This window comes from Urocitellus parryii, chromosome 5 (genome assembly GCF_045843805.1).
Source record: "Urocitellus parryii isolate mUroPar1 chromosome 5, mUroPar1.hap1, whole genome shotgun sequence".
Lineage (NCBI taxonomy): Eukaryota > Metazoa > Chordata > Mammalia > Rodentia > Sciuridae > Urocitellus > Urocitellus parryii.
Window position 1 is genome coordinate 172238695 of NC_135535.1, and position 16416 is coordinate 172255110.

General features: G+C 41.2%; 1 protein-coding gene across 1 annotated transcript in view; it reads right to left on the reverse strand.

Moving 5' to 3' along the window:
• The window catches only part of Grid1 (glutamate ionotropic receptor delta type subunit 1), a 707905-nt gene that overhangs the window by 35592 nt on the left and 655897 nt on the right, over positions 1 to 16416 (reverse strand). Inside the window, exon 13 of the mRNA XM_026397042.2 lies at positions 8782 to 8977. Within this exon, the coding sequence (XP_026252827.1) occupies positions 8782 to 8977 (196 nt within the window). The remainder of the gene's footprint in view (positions 1 to 8781; positions 8978 to 16416) is intronic.

The window sequence follows — 16416 nt, forward strand, 5'->3', positions numbered from 1 at the left end:
ACACGCAAAAGAATTCCCAGAATTGTATTTAGGTAGAGGAGAAAAAAAAGATGTTAATTGGATTTCTTTTAATTATTTTCATGTTTTTCACTTTCTAGAATATTTTAAGCTTTTCTTAATGGTTACATATTACATGTAAATTATAAACATATAGCCTAAAGACTTTTTTTCCCTCAAACTGCTTTTTATTTTAACAGTGCAAATGGATTGGGGGATATTTAAGTGCATTTGGAGTTGGGCTGGAGCACAGTTTGAGCATGTGAAGAGGGCTCCACCACATTTACTTGTCCACAGCATCTAGAACCTAGGAGACAATTGCCAAGCAATGAAAATATTACTGTCCTCCTTCTCCTGCAAGCCAAACTATATATTTAGTGGAAACACACCTGGGTTTTGTCCACATGGAACTCAGCTGTCTTTTCTACCTCTGCTATCTCCATTATCTTTTTGTATACTTCATTTCCAGCTTAGCACTTTTCTTTCATATGCTCATACTTTTATCTTCAAAACAGAAAGGACAAATAGGCATATGGATTATGTGTGTACATGGTGGAATCATCAAAGGACGCCTCCAGTCTCACAAGGTGGATAATTCCCCACTCTGTGCCCCCATGTGCTTTTTAATTTTTTTTTAATTTTTAGTTTAAGTGGACACATACCTTTATTTTATTTATTTATTTTATGCAGTGCTTACGATTGAACCCAGTGTCTCACATGTGCTAAGCAAACATTCTACCACTGAGCCACAACCCTAGCCACTCCATATGCTTTGCCACATTCAACAGCAGCCATTTGCCATCCTCCAGAACTCAATAGGGATACCCTGAAGAAAAATTGTCTGAGACTTCATTTTTTAAAAAACTGTTTACTATTTCTGTTTTGTTTTTAATTTATTTTAACTGATACATAAAAACCTAAAAATTATACAAATTAATGGGGGTTCCATGTAATGTTGGATACATGTATACATTGTGTAATGTTCAAATCAGGGTAAACATATTTATGTCCTCAAACATCTTTTCTTTATGGTAAAAACTTGGAAAATCCTTGCTTCTGGCTTTTTTGAAATGCGCAATATATTATCGTTATTTTTAGAGACTTCACATTTTGAGCTGAGAATGAAAACACATCATACAAAATTTAAAGAATGGAGCTAAAATGGTGCTTAGAGGTAAATGTATAGCTCTGATTTCTATATGAGGGACGAAAACAAGTATAAAATGAATTATCTAAGCACTAACATTAAAATGCTATAGGTAAGAGCAAATTATAACCAAAGTAAATAGAGGGAAATATTTTTGACATAAAACTGAGATCAATAAAATATAAAAATAACAGCAAAAATTAATGAAGTCAATTAAGTTTCATTGGATATAAAAACTGTGTTCTTGGATCAGAAGATTCAGTGTTATAAAACTATTAATTTTCCCTCTAATGATTTGCCTGTTAAATGTAATAACTATCAAAATGCAATAGTTTGTTTTCTGAAGCAAGTGGCAAGGAGATTCTAAAATTTAAATGGAAATGCAAAGGATCTATAATTGTCCAAACAATCTTGTAAAAGAAGAACACGGCTGGAAGACTGATACTACCTAACTTAAGAAATTATTATAAAACCACTATGATCCGCTTTGTATTGTCATAACAATAGGCAGATTAATGAAGCAGTAGAACATCCAGAAATAGACTAGTGCCTATCTACCTTGATTTCCAATCAAGTTAACTCACCTATTGTTCAAGTAAGTACAGGAAATTTGAACAAATGATGGTAGCTCAATTGCACACGTGTATATAGAAATAAGTGAACCAGGATCTATTCTTCATTCCAGATGCAATATTAATTTCAGAACCACCATAAAAACTAAATGTAAGAACTTCTGGAAAAAAAAAACTTGTGAACTCAGATTAGGTAAAACTTTTAGGCAGGACACAAAAAGTATTCACCATAAAAGAAAAGAAAAATTGATTTATAGCTTGTTATCAAAATTAAAAATTTCTACTTCTCAAAAGACACCATTAGGAAAACAAATGGGCAAATTACAGACTGAGAATTGTATTTGCAATACTTATATTTCATCAAGGACTTACATCCAGAATATGTTAAAAACTCATATAAATCAGCAAAGAAAAAGATTTGGTGAATTTGTAAAATTAGACTGAAGCTCACATTCTGAAAGAAGATATATGAATGGTCAATAAGTACATGAAGTTCTCAATATCCCCAGTTACCAAATTAAAACAATGATGAGGTTATCTGTTCACACTCACTCAGCTGGCTATAATTTAGCCAAAAAGTTAAAATTGGCTACAATTAAGGCATTCCAAGACTGGTGATGCCAATGTTGGTTGGGACACCCAGTAACTGGGACTTACAGTTACATAAGCAGTGTATTACAAGCTGGAGGGTTAAATAGCATGACCACATGGGAGGTACTTTCACACCACATTGAAGGGCACTTTCACACCACATTGAAGACACATCTACCCTACCTCCATCCACCCTACTGCCCAGGAATTCCACCCTTTTGTATTTAGCAAAGAAAAATGGAAACATACACAGGACTTGTAGAAGAATATTTATACTGTATTATTCATAATAAAAATATGCATTAATTGGAGAATAAACAAATTAAGATTTCTTTTCTTTTTAATATTTTCTTATTTTTATATTGCGGATTGAGCCCAGGGGTGCTTTACCTCTAAACTATATTCCCAGTCCTTTGTATTTTGGGATAGACTCTTGCTAGAAGATTTATTCTTAAAATGGAATATTACTCAAGGAAAAAAAAAAGAAAGGAAAAACATAGTATAATATTGATATCCACAACTTCATGGGTAAATGTCATAGACATTTTGTTGAGTGAAACAAGCCAAACATAGATATATCTATTCTACATAGTCCATTTATGTGAACAACGAGAATGGGTAAACTTAATCTGTGTGGCTGGACACCTGTGCTTGCCTCAGGGTGGGGGATTGGGTATCTAGAAAGAGAGAAGGAAATTTCAGAGGTTCCATACCTTATTTTGGGGGTTGATTATACAACTGTATGTAACTGTCTAAACTCATGAGATGCAAACTTTAAATGTGTGCTTCTTACTGTATGTCAACAATATTGGATGAAAACACTAAATGCCATTTGTTTCCTATAATCTTATTTTATGAACATATGGCAGATGCTAAGACAGTGTGCTGATATCTACTGAATGCATACCTTAGTCTGCAATCCACACTCACTGGATGCTTTCGACTTTATGCATTAGTAAACTCATATCTAAGCTGGGCAGGCTTTTCTGAAGTCTCACAGATGGTTCAGAAAGGTGAATTTACTTGCTCAAACCTATAGATCAAATCAGTTTGAATGTGAAATTTAAACTCACATTTCCTAACTTAGGCAAAAAAACGACTGAAACTATATTTTTTGAATGGATGAAGATGTGAATAAATAAATGAATCAATAAAGAGAAGAGACCATCCAATCTGTAAAATGGAAATAGTGCTTTTAAGCAGGTACCAAAGGTATAGAAACCAAAGACCACCTGACATGAGTGGCTGGGAAGGAAAGAGACTATGGAATCCCCAAACCACATTGATTTGGAAGCAGAGAAAGGAAGAAACTTGGGTCTTGAGACATACTGCCACCAAGCACTGCTGTTGTCTCCACTACAGAAAGCTGCTGAGGGGTCAGAACTGTACCCTTCCCAATATCTGGGGCAAACCTCTCTGATCTTTGAACCAAGACCCCCCCCCGCCCCTGCAAAACACAAAGAAGTGCCATTCCATGTAGACCTCTCCTCTTCTCAGTAGGAACTCCCAGATGCCACTCCGGGTGCTGCCTAACACAAGGCCACCCTCCACGCCACACTCCTTTCAAATGGAGGGTGCTATGGGGAACTGAAGTTCTCGATCTTTCCTTGGAAGACTGCAGTCCTTCCAGGACCACTGTTCCTGCCACAAACCCTATCCCTGACACTCAGCAGCGAGTGTGGGCAATGAAAGCAGCCTTCCTCACGGAGCAGAAAGGAAGAGGTTGGGAACAAATGCTGGTGAGGAGAGGTGGTGCCAGGGCAAGCGTTAGATCGGTGGTGGAAATAAATAAGATTTGTGGGCCTGTTTTCTCTCTGCATTTGCATTCACACTTTATGACCTCAGCGATATTCACTGAGTGGAAAAAACCACCCTCTGTGAAGACTGTTGGCCTCAAAAGCTACTTCCTTCTGAAAAATACTATCTCTAGCCACAGGGTCTGAGACAAGCTACTCATCTATTTATTCAAAGAGCTCAATGAGCTGTAAAGATTGACATTTAAACTATTAACACTATATTCTAGTTGACAATGTTATTAAATATTAGGTCTGATTTATGGAAAGGCTTAATCAATTGGCAGTCCAGGTCGGCTTGGCACCGCACCGAAACTGGGTTATGCTGGGTTTTACTTAGAGTTGATCAAGCTACAGGAAAAAAAAGAAAGAAAGAAAAGAAAAAACCCACCAGCAGAATTAAAGTCTGACTTCATGTGACACAGTTATTATCATACAAATTTGAACCACTTCCAGCTCAATCTGCATCTCATAGTTTCTCCCAATTGATAATTTTAATAATTTGGAAATCAAAAGATAAAATCACATACTTAAATTATCTTTGCTATGACACATGGAAGGAAGGAAAGGCTTTTAAAAATGAAAGCCAGGCACATAACTTGCTACTTTGGTGTGAAAGTGGAAGGAAAATAAAAGCACAAGTGCAGACTATGCAAAGAAGCAGAAACACACTGAGGGACAGAGTCACCAAAGGGCCATTGGAAATTAGAAGTGTGATTGTCCTTCTGTGGCTGAAGAATTTTCCAGAAGTCCCATGGTAGGTAGCTCTTCATCTTTGCCAGGATGCCTGCACTGCACAGAAGTAGGCTCTGAGATTTGGAGAGACTGCTTCTACCTGAAATATTAGGCTCAAGACCATTTTCCCACTGGCTGGGTTTTTCTTTCTGGTTTCTGGATTTAAATCATTGTCCTCACTTAGGGAATGACCATCTCCAGTCTGGTTTACTCAGGCCCAGGAACTTATAAGATGGCTGACTCTATTACCTGGGGATGTGGGGGAGGGACAGCTCTATAGACAAAGGAGAGAGGAAACATTTCAGTCCAGTAGCTCATGAGGAAGGAAGATTCTAGAATACATCCAAGAACTTTCTCCAATAAAAAAAAAAAGCAGTACACTTCATTTTCTGACAATACTATAAACTTGCTTTTATGACATTAGTTATAAAAACTTTTAACATTTGTCTAGTGCTGGGAGTCATGGTTTTCCTTGGAGATTCAAATGCAAGAGAAAGATCTGTGACCTCAAAGCCAGGTCAGGGTATATAAAATGATTATGTCATAAAAGGAACACATTCTATGAACTAAGAGATCAGATGCTGCATCAGGAAGCTATAGGTATTGGTAAGGAGTCCTTTATTTGCATCCTTCATTATTTACTTTTATACTGACTTATTCAGTATAAAATATATCCTTTTTTTTTAATTCAGTGAGATCCTAAAAACCACCAGATGGTGATAAATTTCTGATGTGACATAAAGAAACCAGGGACAAGCAGGATGAGAAGGAGGCATTTTCCAGATGACCCAACTCCAGATTTATCAACCTCTAGGTGGGCACTTAATGGTGTATGTTTACCTTTCTCAAGTAACCAGGGCAGGCATGTAGATCTTGCAAAAGAGAAAAGGGATGGCATGCACAGGGAGCCAAACTCCGCCTGACTTGGTCTAGGTTTATTTATTTGGTAAAGCAGGTAGATGCACAAAATGGTATTAATCACAACACTTGCTTTAAGGCATCTGTCCATTTGTGCAGGCATGTCCCTCTTGTATAAATAAATCATTTACTACTTATCATAATGAGAAATGAAAAATAAAAATAAAACCCTTGCTAGTCTAAACCTAACACTGACTCTGACTTACATCCAACAATATGTTTCTTCCCTTCCTGTTGCTCAGCATATCCCATCTGGAGCAACCACTATGGCGAATCTTGTATTTTATCATTACTGTGGATGTGTATGTGAGGGTGTTTTATACATTTTTAAAAGGGTGTGATAGTGTACGTTATTTTTTATTAGTTGACCCATATGAAATTGCCTATTGTGATTTTTTGCTCAATATTATTCTGCTAAGATTCATCCGTATTATTCAATGCAGCTGTAGTTCATTCATTTCATGGCATATAAAATTTTTCACCCTGTTAATGGTCATTTGGATCACCTCCAGGGTTTTGGCTCTATAAGCAAGGCTACTTTTTTTTTTTTTTTTTGTCTCCAGGAGTGCATGTAGACATTTATTTTGGGTGAATACACAGGATTGGAATTGCTGGGCTGTAAGGTACACAATATTCTATTTTATAAGAGAATGACAAACTCTTTTCGAAAGTAGTTGTACTGAACACACTCCCACCAGCAATTAAGCACCTGTTACTCCACATCCTCTTCACCACCTCTCATTTTATGCCAGTCTAATTGGTGTAAAATGATATATCTTTATGGTCTTGATTTGCATTCGCAGATCACTAATGACTTGGAGCATCCCTTTCTATGATTAGCAGCCATATGTATTGCCTTTTCTGTGAAAGGCCTGTGCAAGTCTTTTGCCCATTTTTCTATTAAATTGTTTGAGTTTTTCTTACTGATTTATAAGTGTTCATGTTATTTTCTTGATATTAATTGAATATTGATTATATGTGTTGTAAATGTCCCCCCTTTAAAGTGTCTTGTGAAAAGTATCTAACTTTCTGAGGAAGTGTTTTTATTTCCTTGTAGCATGTTGCAATGAATCTTCATAAGATCCTCTGTGGATGGAGTATAGGCTTTCTCTGAGATAAAGAAGGCTGGAAGAGGGAACTCAAAGCCCATTCGGCCTAGGCCTCACACTTGCAAAAGGCTTCAATCAACTTTGTGTTCACTGTCTCTAAATGAGGTCACCTACAACTACAAAGACTCACTGTCAGGGAAGAAAGGAGAACCTGCAGCTATAGACTAGAGAGCCATCTTTTGTGCTGCACTGAGAATTAAGTGGGTCTAATAAAGCTTGTGAGCATGAGAATATCACAGTACATTGAATTCTATTACTCTGGCTAAATGTAAACATTCAAAAGTATCATAACATTTTTATATACTTATATATAAATATCTTATATATTATATTATATTATATAAGTCTTTAAGGAGACACCCCAAAAGGAAATTGCCCTGGCTTCTTTCAACTCTTAAGAAGCCCCAGACAGGGAGAAAAGCATGTTCCATTCACACTGTTGGTGAGTTGTAGAATTGGGATTCATACTCAAATATGTCAGTCTCTAAAGCCCAGACACATTCTGCTATTCAACATAGCTAAACAATAAGGAGAAGTCCCTCAAACAATGACTACTTGAGAACATGTTCCCAGTCCCAGAACCCACAGAACCGAGGCCTCACTCCACCCTGATACCCATGAGCTTCCCAGTCAGGCCGCAGGCCCTGTACCCTGGATGCCTGAAGCTCTCTTGGGAAGGAGGGGCTAGCAGTTTGCCAGGACACTTTTCCTCTTAAAGAGCAGGGCAGTGAACCCTGGTGACCCCCAAAGTTTCTCCAAGCCGTTCTTAGAAGCAATAAGGTCAGACAGTCACAGAGTGGAGGGAAGAGAGAGAGAGAGAGAGAGAGAGAGAGAGAGACAGACAGACAGACAGACACGACACACACACACACACACAGAGACAGTATATGAGAAAAGTTTCTTCAGAGGTTGGGAGAGCAGAGCATGGGGTAAGAATGAGAGGTGACACTGAGGCAGCTGAGTAGGGAGTAGCTACAGTGCTTGCCCCAAGGCTTCATATCTTTTCTGGACTCCTCATGAATGACTTCAGCCACCTCATGTTGGGAGCACCTGGACAGAAAGATGCCTCCACCAGCATCATCCTTATGACCCTTGCCTTCATCCCACCTCCTTCCTCTTCATTGACCTTCAAGGGCTACACAGAAGCACATGGCAGATGAGTACCAAAACCTCAGCTTGGACCCCGAGGAGTCAAGGAGTCAGAGACTAACTAGAAGTCTGACTGTGTCTCTGATCCTCATTTGTATTATGGGATAATAATGTTCAATGCAGTTTGTTGTAGGAAAGCAACTGAAATAAAGGAGCAAAGTTGTACACACTGCTGAAGAGGGTGATGACCTTTATCACCCTTCTTCTGTGGCTCTGCCCTCTTTCCACTTGTCCCCCAGAGGTTTTGCCCAGTGTATGCTCCAGGTCAGGGTTGCTGTCCTTCATGCTACCTCTAAGCACACCTCTTCTTGACAGCCCAGCCTACTTGGCCACCCTTCCCCCATGTGTGTTCTTCACTATCCCAGTACCCTGGCTGACTGTGTGTCCACCTCTCCTGCAGCTCCTCCGCTCACTCCCTCCACCTTTCACTCAATACTCTGCTTCTGCAAGCATGCCAAGTGCTCTCACCTGTGATAGGCAGGTACCTGTGTACTACCATCCCATGAGACCATGAGGAGAGAGGTCCAGGGCTGTGAGTAACATGCCTACTTCCCTCTGACCAGCATCCCTTAGCAACTCAGAAGGTTCCTACTAAGCAGCCCCTCTGCTTCTGCAGCCAAGAACAGGCATCTACCTAGAGAATATGATGGTGGATTGCCTTGTAGATAACAGTGCTATTCAAAGGCCTCTAGGAAGGTACATTCGGCTTCAGGGATAGCCACACCATACCCCATCCCAGCACATATGCCCAGGCACCAACTCCTGCCTACCTTCCTGATGCCTTCTGAGGGATTGGACACACAGTTGTCAGCCCCTCCATTCTTGCTGATGGTCCTCCAGAGCTCAGCAAATGTGCTGTCCTGTTCCAGGGGGTTGGTGCCCTTGGCTCGGAAGTACTCATAGACAGCAGAATCCCGGACGGTGCCATATGACATCTCCACTTGTTTGGACAGGTCCTGGAATGTCCTGAAATGTAGAAAGGCAGCAAAGCATGGGCCCATGTTGCACACTGCGCACCGCAGGGATATAAATGGGCCGTAAAGCCCTCTTGAACTCTAAGCCCCACCATGTCCCACAGTCCACATTCCTCCACCCAACGTCCAACAGCACAAGTCCCTCAGCCTAGAGCAGGACTTGCCCAGCTTCAATCTATCATAGGTATGTTTCCTTTGTGCAGATTAATTCAGTAGTATCATATAAAGCCAGGTCCTGTGCTGAGCTTGAGTAATAAAATAGGTAGACATGATTCCTGCTCTCAAGAAGCTCAGAGTCCAACTATAGAAATAGGTGTCTAGACAAATCATCACAGCATAAGAGTCAGGGCAACACAAGACATTAATTACTGAAAGTCTCGAAATTGAATGCCCACAGAGGTTGTGGCTGGAAAGAACCATGTCAGAAAGACATGATGATCATAACAATGACAATGACTGACAATGACTAGTCCTTGACACTTGGTGCTAATGTGGGACAGATACATACTATGAGGCTGGGTCAATTATAAAGCATCCCTTCCAAAGCTTGCAGATGGGCTGGGGTTCCAGCCAGTTATTGACTTTGATCACCAACCTCCACCAATATGTTTTTCCAAAATATGAAGAAAACTGGATTTTTACATGACATCTTATGATTTTCAAATGTTGGCATTATTTAAAAGACGGTGAAGATTAAACAAAGCACTTCTGAAGGCCTGGGTAGGTGGAAGAGAGGTAGTCATTGTGTTAGGTGCAGACTGGAGGGGCACAGCATATCAGGAAGACCCCCCACCTGAGAACAAACATCTGAGCTGCGGATGGAAGAAGAGACTTCTTTCTGGAAGTAGAAATGTAGATTCACCTCAAATTAAGATGAGGGTCCTGTCCCAATAAACGCATCTTAATTTGAATATGTCATTAAATTTAAAATGTGTTTAATACCCCTACCCTCCCAGCTTAGCTTAGCCTACCTTAAACACCCTCAGAAGACTTACATTAGCCTGTAGTTGAGCAAAATCGTCTAACACAAAGCTTGTTTTAGAATAAAGCATTAAACATCTCATGCAATTTATCGAATATCTGTAACCAAAAAACCCTGGCAAGAGAGCCCTGATTCCCCTCATGATCACATGGCTGATTGGGAGCTGCAGTACCTGCTGCTGCCCATCATCCCAAGAGAGGATCATACCATGTACCACTAGCCCAGGAAAAGGTCCAAATTCACAATTCAAAGTGCAATTTCTACCAAATGCTTATCACTTTCACACCATCATAAAGTCATAAATCCCTAAGTTGGAACATTGTTAAGTCGAGAATGTCTGTAGTCAGAGCAGGAAGAACCAATTTGTACAAAGTACATTCTTACCCCTGGAAGAGCAGTACCCAGCACAGTGTGCTAAAGATGTCACATGCAAGACAGATTTGCAAAAGTCAGAAATCCCCATGGGGATCCAGGTTCTCTCCAAGCTCCAACCTGATCACTCCTTATTTATTTCTCTTCTAGAAGTCTCAGTCTCTCTTCCTCCCTCTCATACTTACCCCTACATCTCAGTGAGTCACCATTCCCAAGAGAAGAACCCATCTTCCCAGCCTGACCTACACAACCCTCTATCTTCCAGTCTCATCTCTGGAAATTGTTTCACCCTCACACAGCACCAGAGCTAATCTTAAAATGAGAAATGCCACCCACTCCCCCTCTATGCCACCAGGCCATCCAACTCCCTTTGCCTAAAATCGCTTTATCTCAATCATACACACCTATTCTCTTCTACGAGCCTCTTGAAGACACAGCTGCTGCCTTTCCCTATGGAAAGCCATCCCCATCCCTAACCTCCCTGTGCTTTCTCCACACCTTGGAGCCTTCTCAGGTAGCATGAGATCACTGGGATTTCAGAGGAGAGCATTCCAGAAAGAGGACAAGCAGGGGCTCTGGAATCCAGCTACCTGCCTTGCCTCCTAGCCCTACCATTACAAATACTGCAGCCTCCCTGTGCCTCATTTTCTAAATATTAAAATTAGGAACAGAAGCAGAGCCTAAATAACAGAGGGTTACCAAGGAAGACAAAATGGGATGTGTCTTCAGCTCTCAGAACAGTGCCTGATTCAGTCAGTGCTTGGAAACCAGAAGCAATGATTCCCAGGTAGTACCATCCATCTGAGTACCCAGTAGATTGTAAGAATTAGGAAGACTAGAGCTGAAGCAACCCGTCTTTGCATCCGTGGTCTGGATGCAGCTCTGATGGCTGCCTTCCTAGCTGGCACCGAGAAGGGCCAGCGGTGAGTGGAATGCTTCCTCCCGTTTTGGAGGCACATCCCATAGCATTCCTTCAGTTCCTGCTACATGACCCAAAAACAGAGCTCAGAATTCATTTCAATACATTGCGGATGAAAGGAAACATAACATAACAAATTCGATGAAGGAATCTTTCTAATTATTGTTCATTATTTATATCTAATTGAAGCAAGATGTTCCTTTGCTTGAAGGGCCCCAAGGGTTGTAACTCTGTCGTAATTTGCCTGTAATGAAAGGAGGGGAATTTTTTTTTTTACCACATTTTAAAAATTTTTTCTCATGGTAATACAAACAAACACAAGGCTTTGATGAATGGGAAACATCAGGATGAATTACACAGTTGAGTCTAAATACTGAACTACTCTAAATTACTGCAGTTTCCCTGAGTATGGAATGAATGCATAAGTGCCAGGGAGCTCTGCACTCCTGTTTCATCCATGCATTTGAAATGGAGATTTCCTCCCTAGTCTTGGTATTTATTCACAACAGCACCCATGGCCAGAGGCTTGGGGAGCATCTCTGGATGACAAGCAGGCAACCCGAATGTTTATGGTGCTGTTTCCCTTTCCATTCCAGTACAGCTCATCGTTCCCATCTCAGAAAATCACCTTGATCTTCCTCTCCCAGTCTCACCACCAAGACCCCATGGCCTGATCCATCACCTCTCATAGACACAAACTGTGCAGAGACATCTCTATCACAGATGCATACTCCCTCTTTAAAAAAGGGTTTCCAGGCTCACTAGCATAAGCCACACAGAGTAGGTGCTACCATAATAATTTAGGGTGAATAAACCTATGCAAGATTATCTGGGAGGTTGGAAAAGAGGATCCAACTAGTCATACACCAAAGCCGTCCTCTCCCTGGGCAGTTTTCTCTTGTCAGAGTACATGGTTTTGGAAGGAAACCATGCTTCAGGGGAGAATAAAGGAGAGCAAGGACAGCCAGCCATCCAGGTTGCCAAGCCAATGCTGGCAGTCAGCAGAAGACAGATGTTGAAGCCAGATAGGATGCCCATCCGAAAAAGTGAAAGAAGCTTGGCCAGGAGGAGGTGGTGATGACAGCACACTAAATTCAGCACTTCTCTGAAGCCGGTCTCTTCAGTTACAACTGCTAACAAGTATCCAGGCACTTGCACCTCAGGGAGATGAACCTGCCCATCACAAGTGGGGTTTCTGTAAACCATGCAACCCAATAAAGTAATTCCATCAGTTATTTTCCCAATAATTCCTGAGTGTCTACTAGATAAGGCACAGTGGCATGTAGAGAATGGATAAAAAGTGAGCATCCTACAGGATTTGTAGCAGGAGATGGGTAAAGTCAACCAAAATTATTAAACAATACAAGTGGGATGGAAATACAGGTTCATATGGGGCTCCCAGAGACACAGGTGGAGCTGTTAATCCTTGGCCAGAGTGAGGGGAAGCCTTCTTAAAGAGGAGGCATTAAGCTGAGCCAGAAGGATGGGTGGAGCAGCCAGGTAGAGAACCAAGGTGTAAGGCATTCCAGGAAGAGAAGAGATTACCATAAAAGGCCCTGGTGTGCAGAGAAAATACGGATCACGTGAGACACACATCATGGGACAATTTTTATCAATTAAAAAGACTGGCAATTTTACCAGTTAAATAGGTCTAGGAAACTGGCAGACCTAGATGAGGGTCCTGACTCTGAACACCTTATCTTTTTGACATATTTCAGTGGTTCTCCAAAGTGGTTTCCAGATCTGTAGTCTCACTAACACCTGGGTCCTTTCGAGACATGCACATTCTTGACTCCTAACCCAAACCTATGGAATTGGGAACTCTGAGGCTGGCACTCATCAGTCTGTGATTCTAATGGATCCAGATCCACTGACTGAGGCAAGTTATCTATGACTGAGGTATTAGTGTTCATAATTCATACCTATCTCACAGGGTTGGCAAACACTAATGATCACAGGCATGTACCCAGCACATAGTCAATGTTCAATAAATGCCTGCTCCTCTGTTAGACTACCAATAAGTAGCCCAAATGGAATCATCAGGGCCATGTGACAGAGTTTTGGATACTGGCTGGGGTGGTTGCACCTTGATGGAAGAAGGTGTGGGCAGGCAGCGTGACTCATTTTCTAGGATCAGATGTCCCCATTGAGCCACCTGTCTCTTCAGTAAGAAAGCTGAGGCCCATCCATCTTTTTCTCTCTCACTATCAAGATACATACAAATGCTTCTTATTGGCATTTAATAGTGTGTGGCCTTATTAACAGCACACACTTTAGGTACCTAGGATAAGTAACATGATGACCTTGGGAAGTCTAAACCTAGACTGAGCTTGGAGACATCCAAACTCCACTGGAAGGCAAGACCTTTGCTTCATGGGAAATGATAAGACTGCTTCAGAGTCCTCCCTAGGAAAGTAATGAACATCTGGAAAAGAAACTGCTCAGGAGAAATGGCTTTAAAAGTATTGCCCCCAGGAGCCCAGCTGGGTCTGGATTGGCATGTGAGGCTTACCCCATCACTGTTTGCTATGCCTCTCACTTTGAATAACATTTGATGTTGGAATCCTCCCATGGCAAAACCTACCCTCTCCTGCAAATTTACCTTTGGACCAATATTCATTAAACTATGCTGTACTGAAACTGGGTTTGGGACCAATAGAGGCTGCTTCTATCTCTAGATTGCTGATTTTGGGGTCACCTCTAGCTGAAAGCATAGCTGACACCTATGAGCACATCAGACTATCTTGGCAAATGGACTCTGCAAGCATTCCTTGACTCTGATGCAGTTTCCCCCCATTGCACATGCATCTCCCAGAAGTCCCACAAAGTCTCCTTCAGCTGTAGCCAAGGACAGTCCCCCCCAGCTCAGCCCCATCTCCCTCCCTTCCTACACCTTTCCCCATAAATCAATCTTACTATTTCCTAGATACATTTTCATTAACAAAGAGATAAATGTGTTTGCAGCATGAGAAAAATCAATAATACAGAATTTATAAACACATCTTTGCATGTTAACAGAAATATTTACATTGGCAATGGAGATAAATACACTTGCAACAAGAGCAGAATCAATATACAGTATATGTAATACAGATTTCAACAACTATGGGGATGCCCTATCATGAGCCTGACAAATCTAAATCCTGGAGCCCTGTTATTCTTTCTGAAGGAGAAAAGAAAATAGTGGAGTGGCTCAAAAGACACAGAAGGGTGGGGAAGTTCATCCCTATAATTTGAAGCTGTCTTAACCACAGTGAGCAGATGGGTTTACTATCATTCCAGCCGTCTTTCCTTTCTGTCTCATGTTGGATTCTACAAGAGATGATGTTGCACAAAGCAATTGAGCCTGACTGGCTGGGCTTCCACAATCTGCTCATGGATCTTCCAGCACCATGAAGCATCCGCTGCCCACTGTTTCACTCCTCCTGGGTTTCTCCCCCAGGGTTCCTCCCCATGTTCTCCCATGTCTCCCTCCTCTACAAGCCTTCACCCATGCAGTGCAAGGCTTTCCACGTGCCTTCCTTCTTGCCTCATTCTATTTGCTGAGCACCTGTTTATGTGAGGGCCGGCCTCAGAGCTAGGAATAGGGCAACACAAACTTCCCACCTTGTGGAGCTCAGATTATGGAGGTAGAGAGAGACAAGCACCATCAACCAAGCAACACAATAATGCTGGGGTCAGTAAACTTCTTAGAGAGGGACATAGGTGGGCTCTGAACAGCCACATACATACACTCTGTCACATATCTCTCCCCTCACTTTTAACTTTAAAATGTTTTAGAGAAGAAAAGCAGTCTCAATTTTCAGGCAATAGGAAAACAGTCTGCAGGTCTGAAGTGGCCGGTGGGAGCAGAGTCAGGCAACATCTGATGTTATGTATCAAGTGAGGAAAAGTAGCAGGAAGATTAACAGAGCTGAGCAAGGGTTACAGAAAAAAAATGGAGTGAGTGACAGGGCAGAGAAGCCAGGACACGTATTCTAGCTATAGGAGTTGACTCCTAGGGTGTGTGTTTTCTTGCACCAGTCAGAGAGGAGCCAAGAAGAGCCAACCCACAGAGAGCCCGGCAGAAGTCATCCTGCCTAGGAACAGAGGAAGTGAAGCTCACAAATCAGTTTCTCCCACTCTGCAACCTTCCTCTTCGCCTTCTGGAAAGCCCCGAGTAAGCCTGTGCTGGGGTACACACAGGCTCCCTGTATCCAAAGCCTAGTCAGGGTGCGATTCTGAGTAGCCAGCGAGTGACTGCAGATCCAAATCCCAATTGGGAAAAACTGACTCAGTAACCCTGCATGAGGACACTTACTGACCCACCAGGATGAAAGCCAAGTGGCCCATGACAGGAAAACACATGCTTTCCTAGACCACAAAGCTCTTCTTCAAACCTGAGTGTGAATGCCACCTCAGAGGCCCAGCTACTGGGTACTTCCTCCCTCTTCCAACTTCCCACCACAGTTTTCTTTCCAGGTATATTTCCTTTAGACTTAATAATATTAATAACTATTTAATTTGCAATTACTATTTAATAATTGTAATAACTTCTTACTATTATTATAATTATGCTCTCATTAGTTATTCTTTTTAATATTTTATTGTGCCTAATTTATAAACTACACTTTATTGTAGGTGTGTATGTATAGGAAAAGCAGCATATAGAATTTTGGGTCCTATCCTTGGTTGCTGGCCTTCACCAGAAGTTTTGGTCTGTATGTTTCTCAAGTAATGAAAGACTATTGTACCACTAGAATTAAAACATGCTCTAAATAAATCACTAAGATAAAATAAAAACACCTCAAGACATTTATACATAGTATCCATTTTAATTCTGATAAAATACAACCATTAATAGATGTAGATAAATATTTAAAAAAAACCCAGGAGGAATAAAGCAGAGGACAGTTGACTGTCACTTCTTACAAATGTATTTCTGTAAAATTACCATTTTTATCATGCTATAAATAAAAATGTGATCCGAATAATTTTTAAAATCCCTCTGATGCCCAACCATCAGTTCTGGGCCTTGGAACATAATTCTGTGCTCTCCTCTGTCCTTTGTGGCCACCGGCTTTTCTGATGGCTAGAGAGTTGCTCCTGATGCATCTGGAAGAAGGAAGCCTCTGTTCTTCCCAGCCCATCAAATGTCATCCAGCCATAAAATAAACTC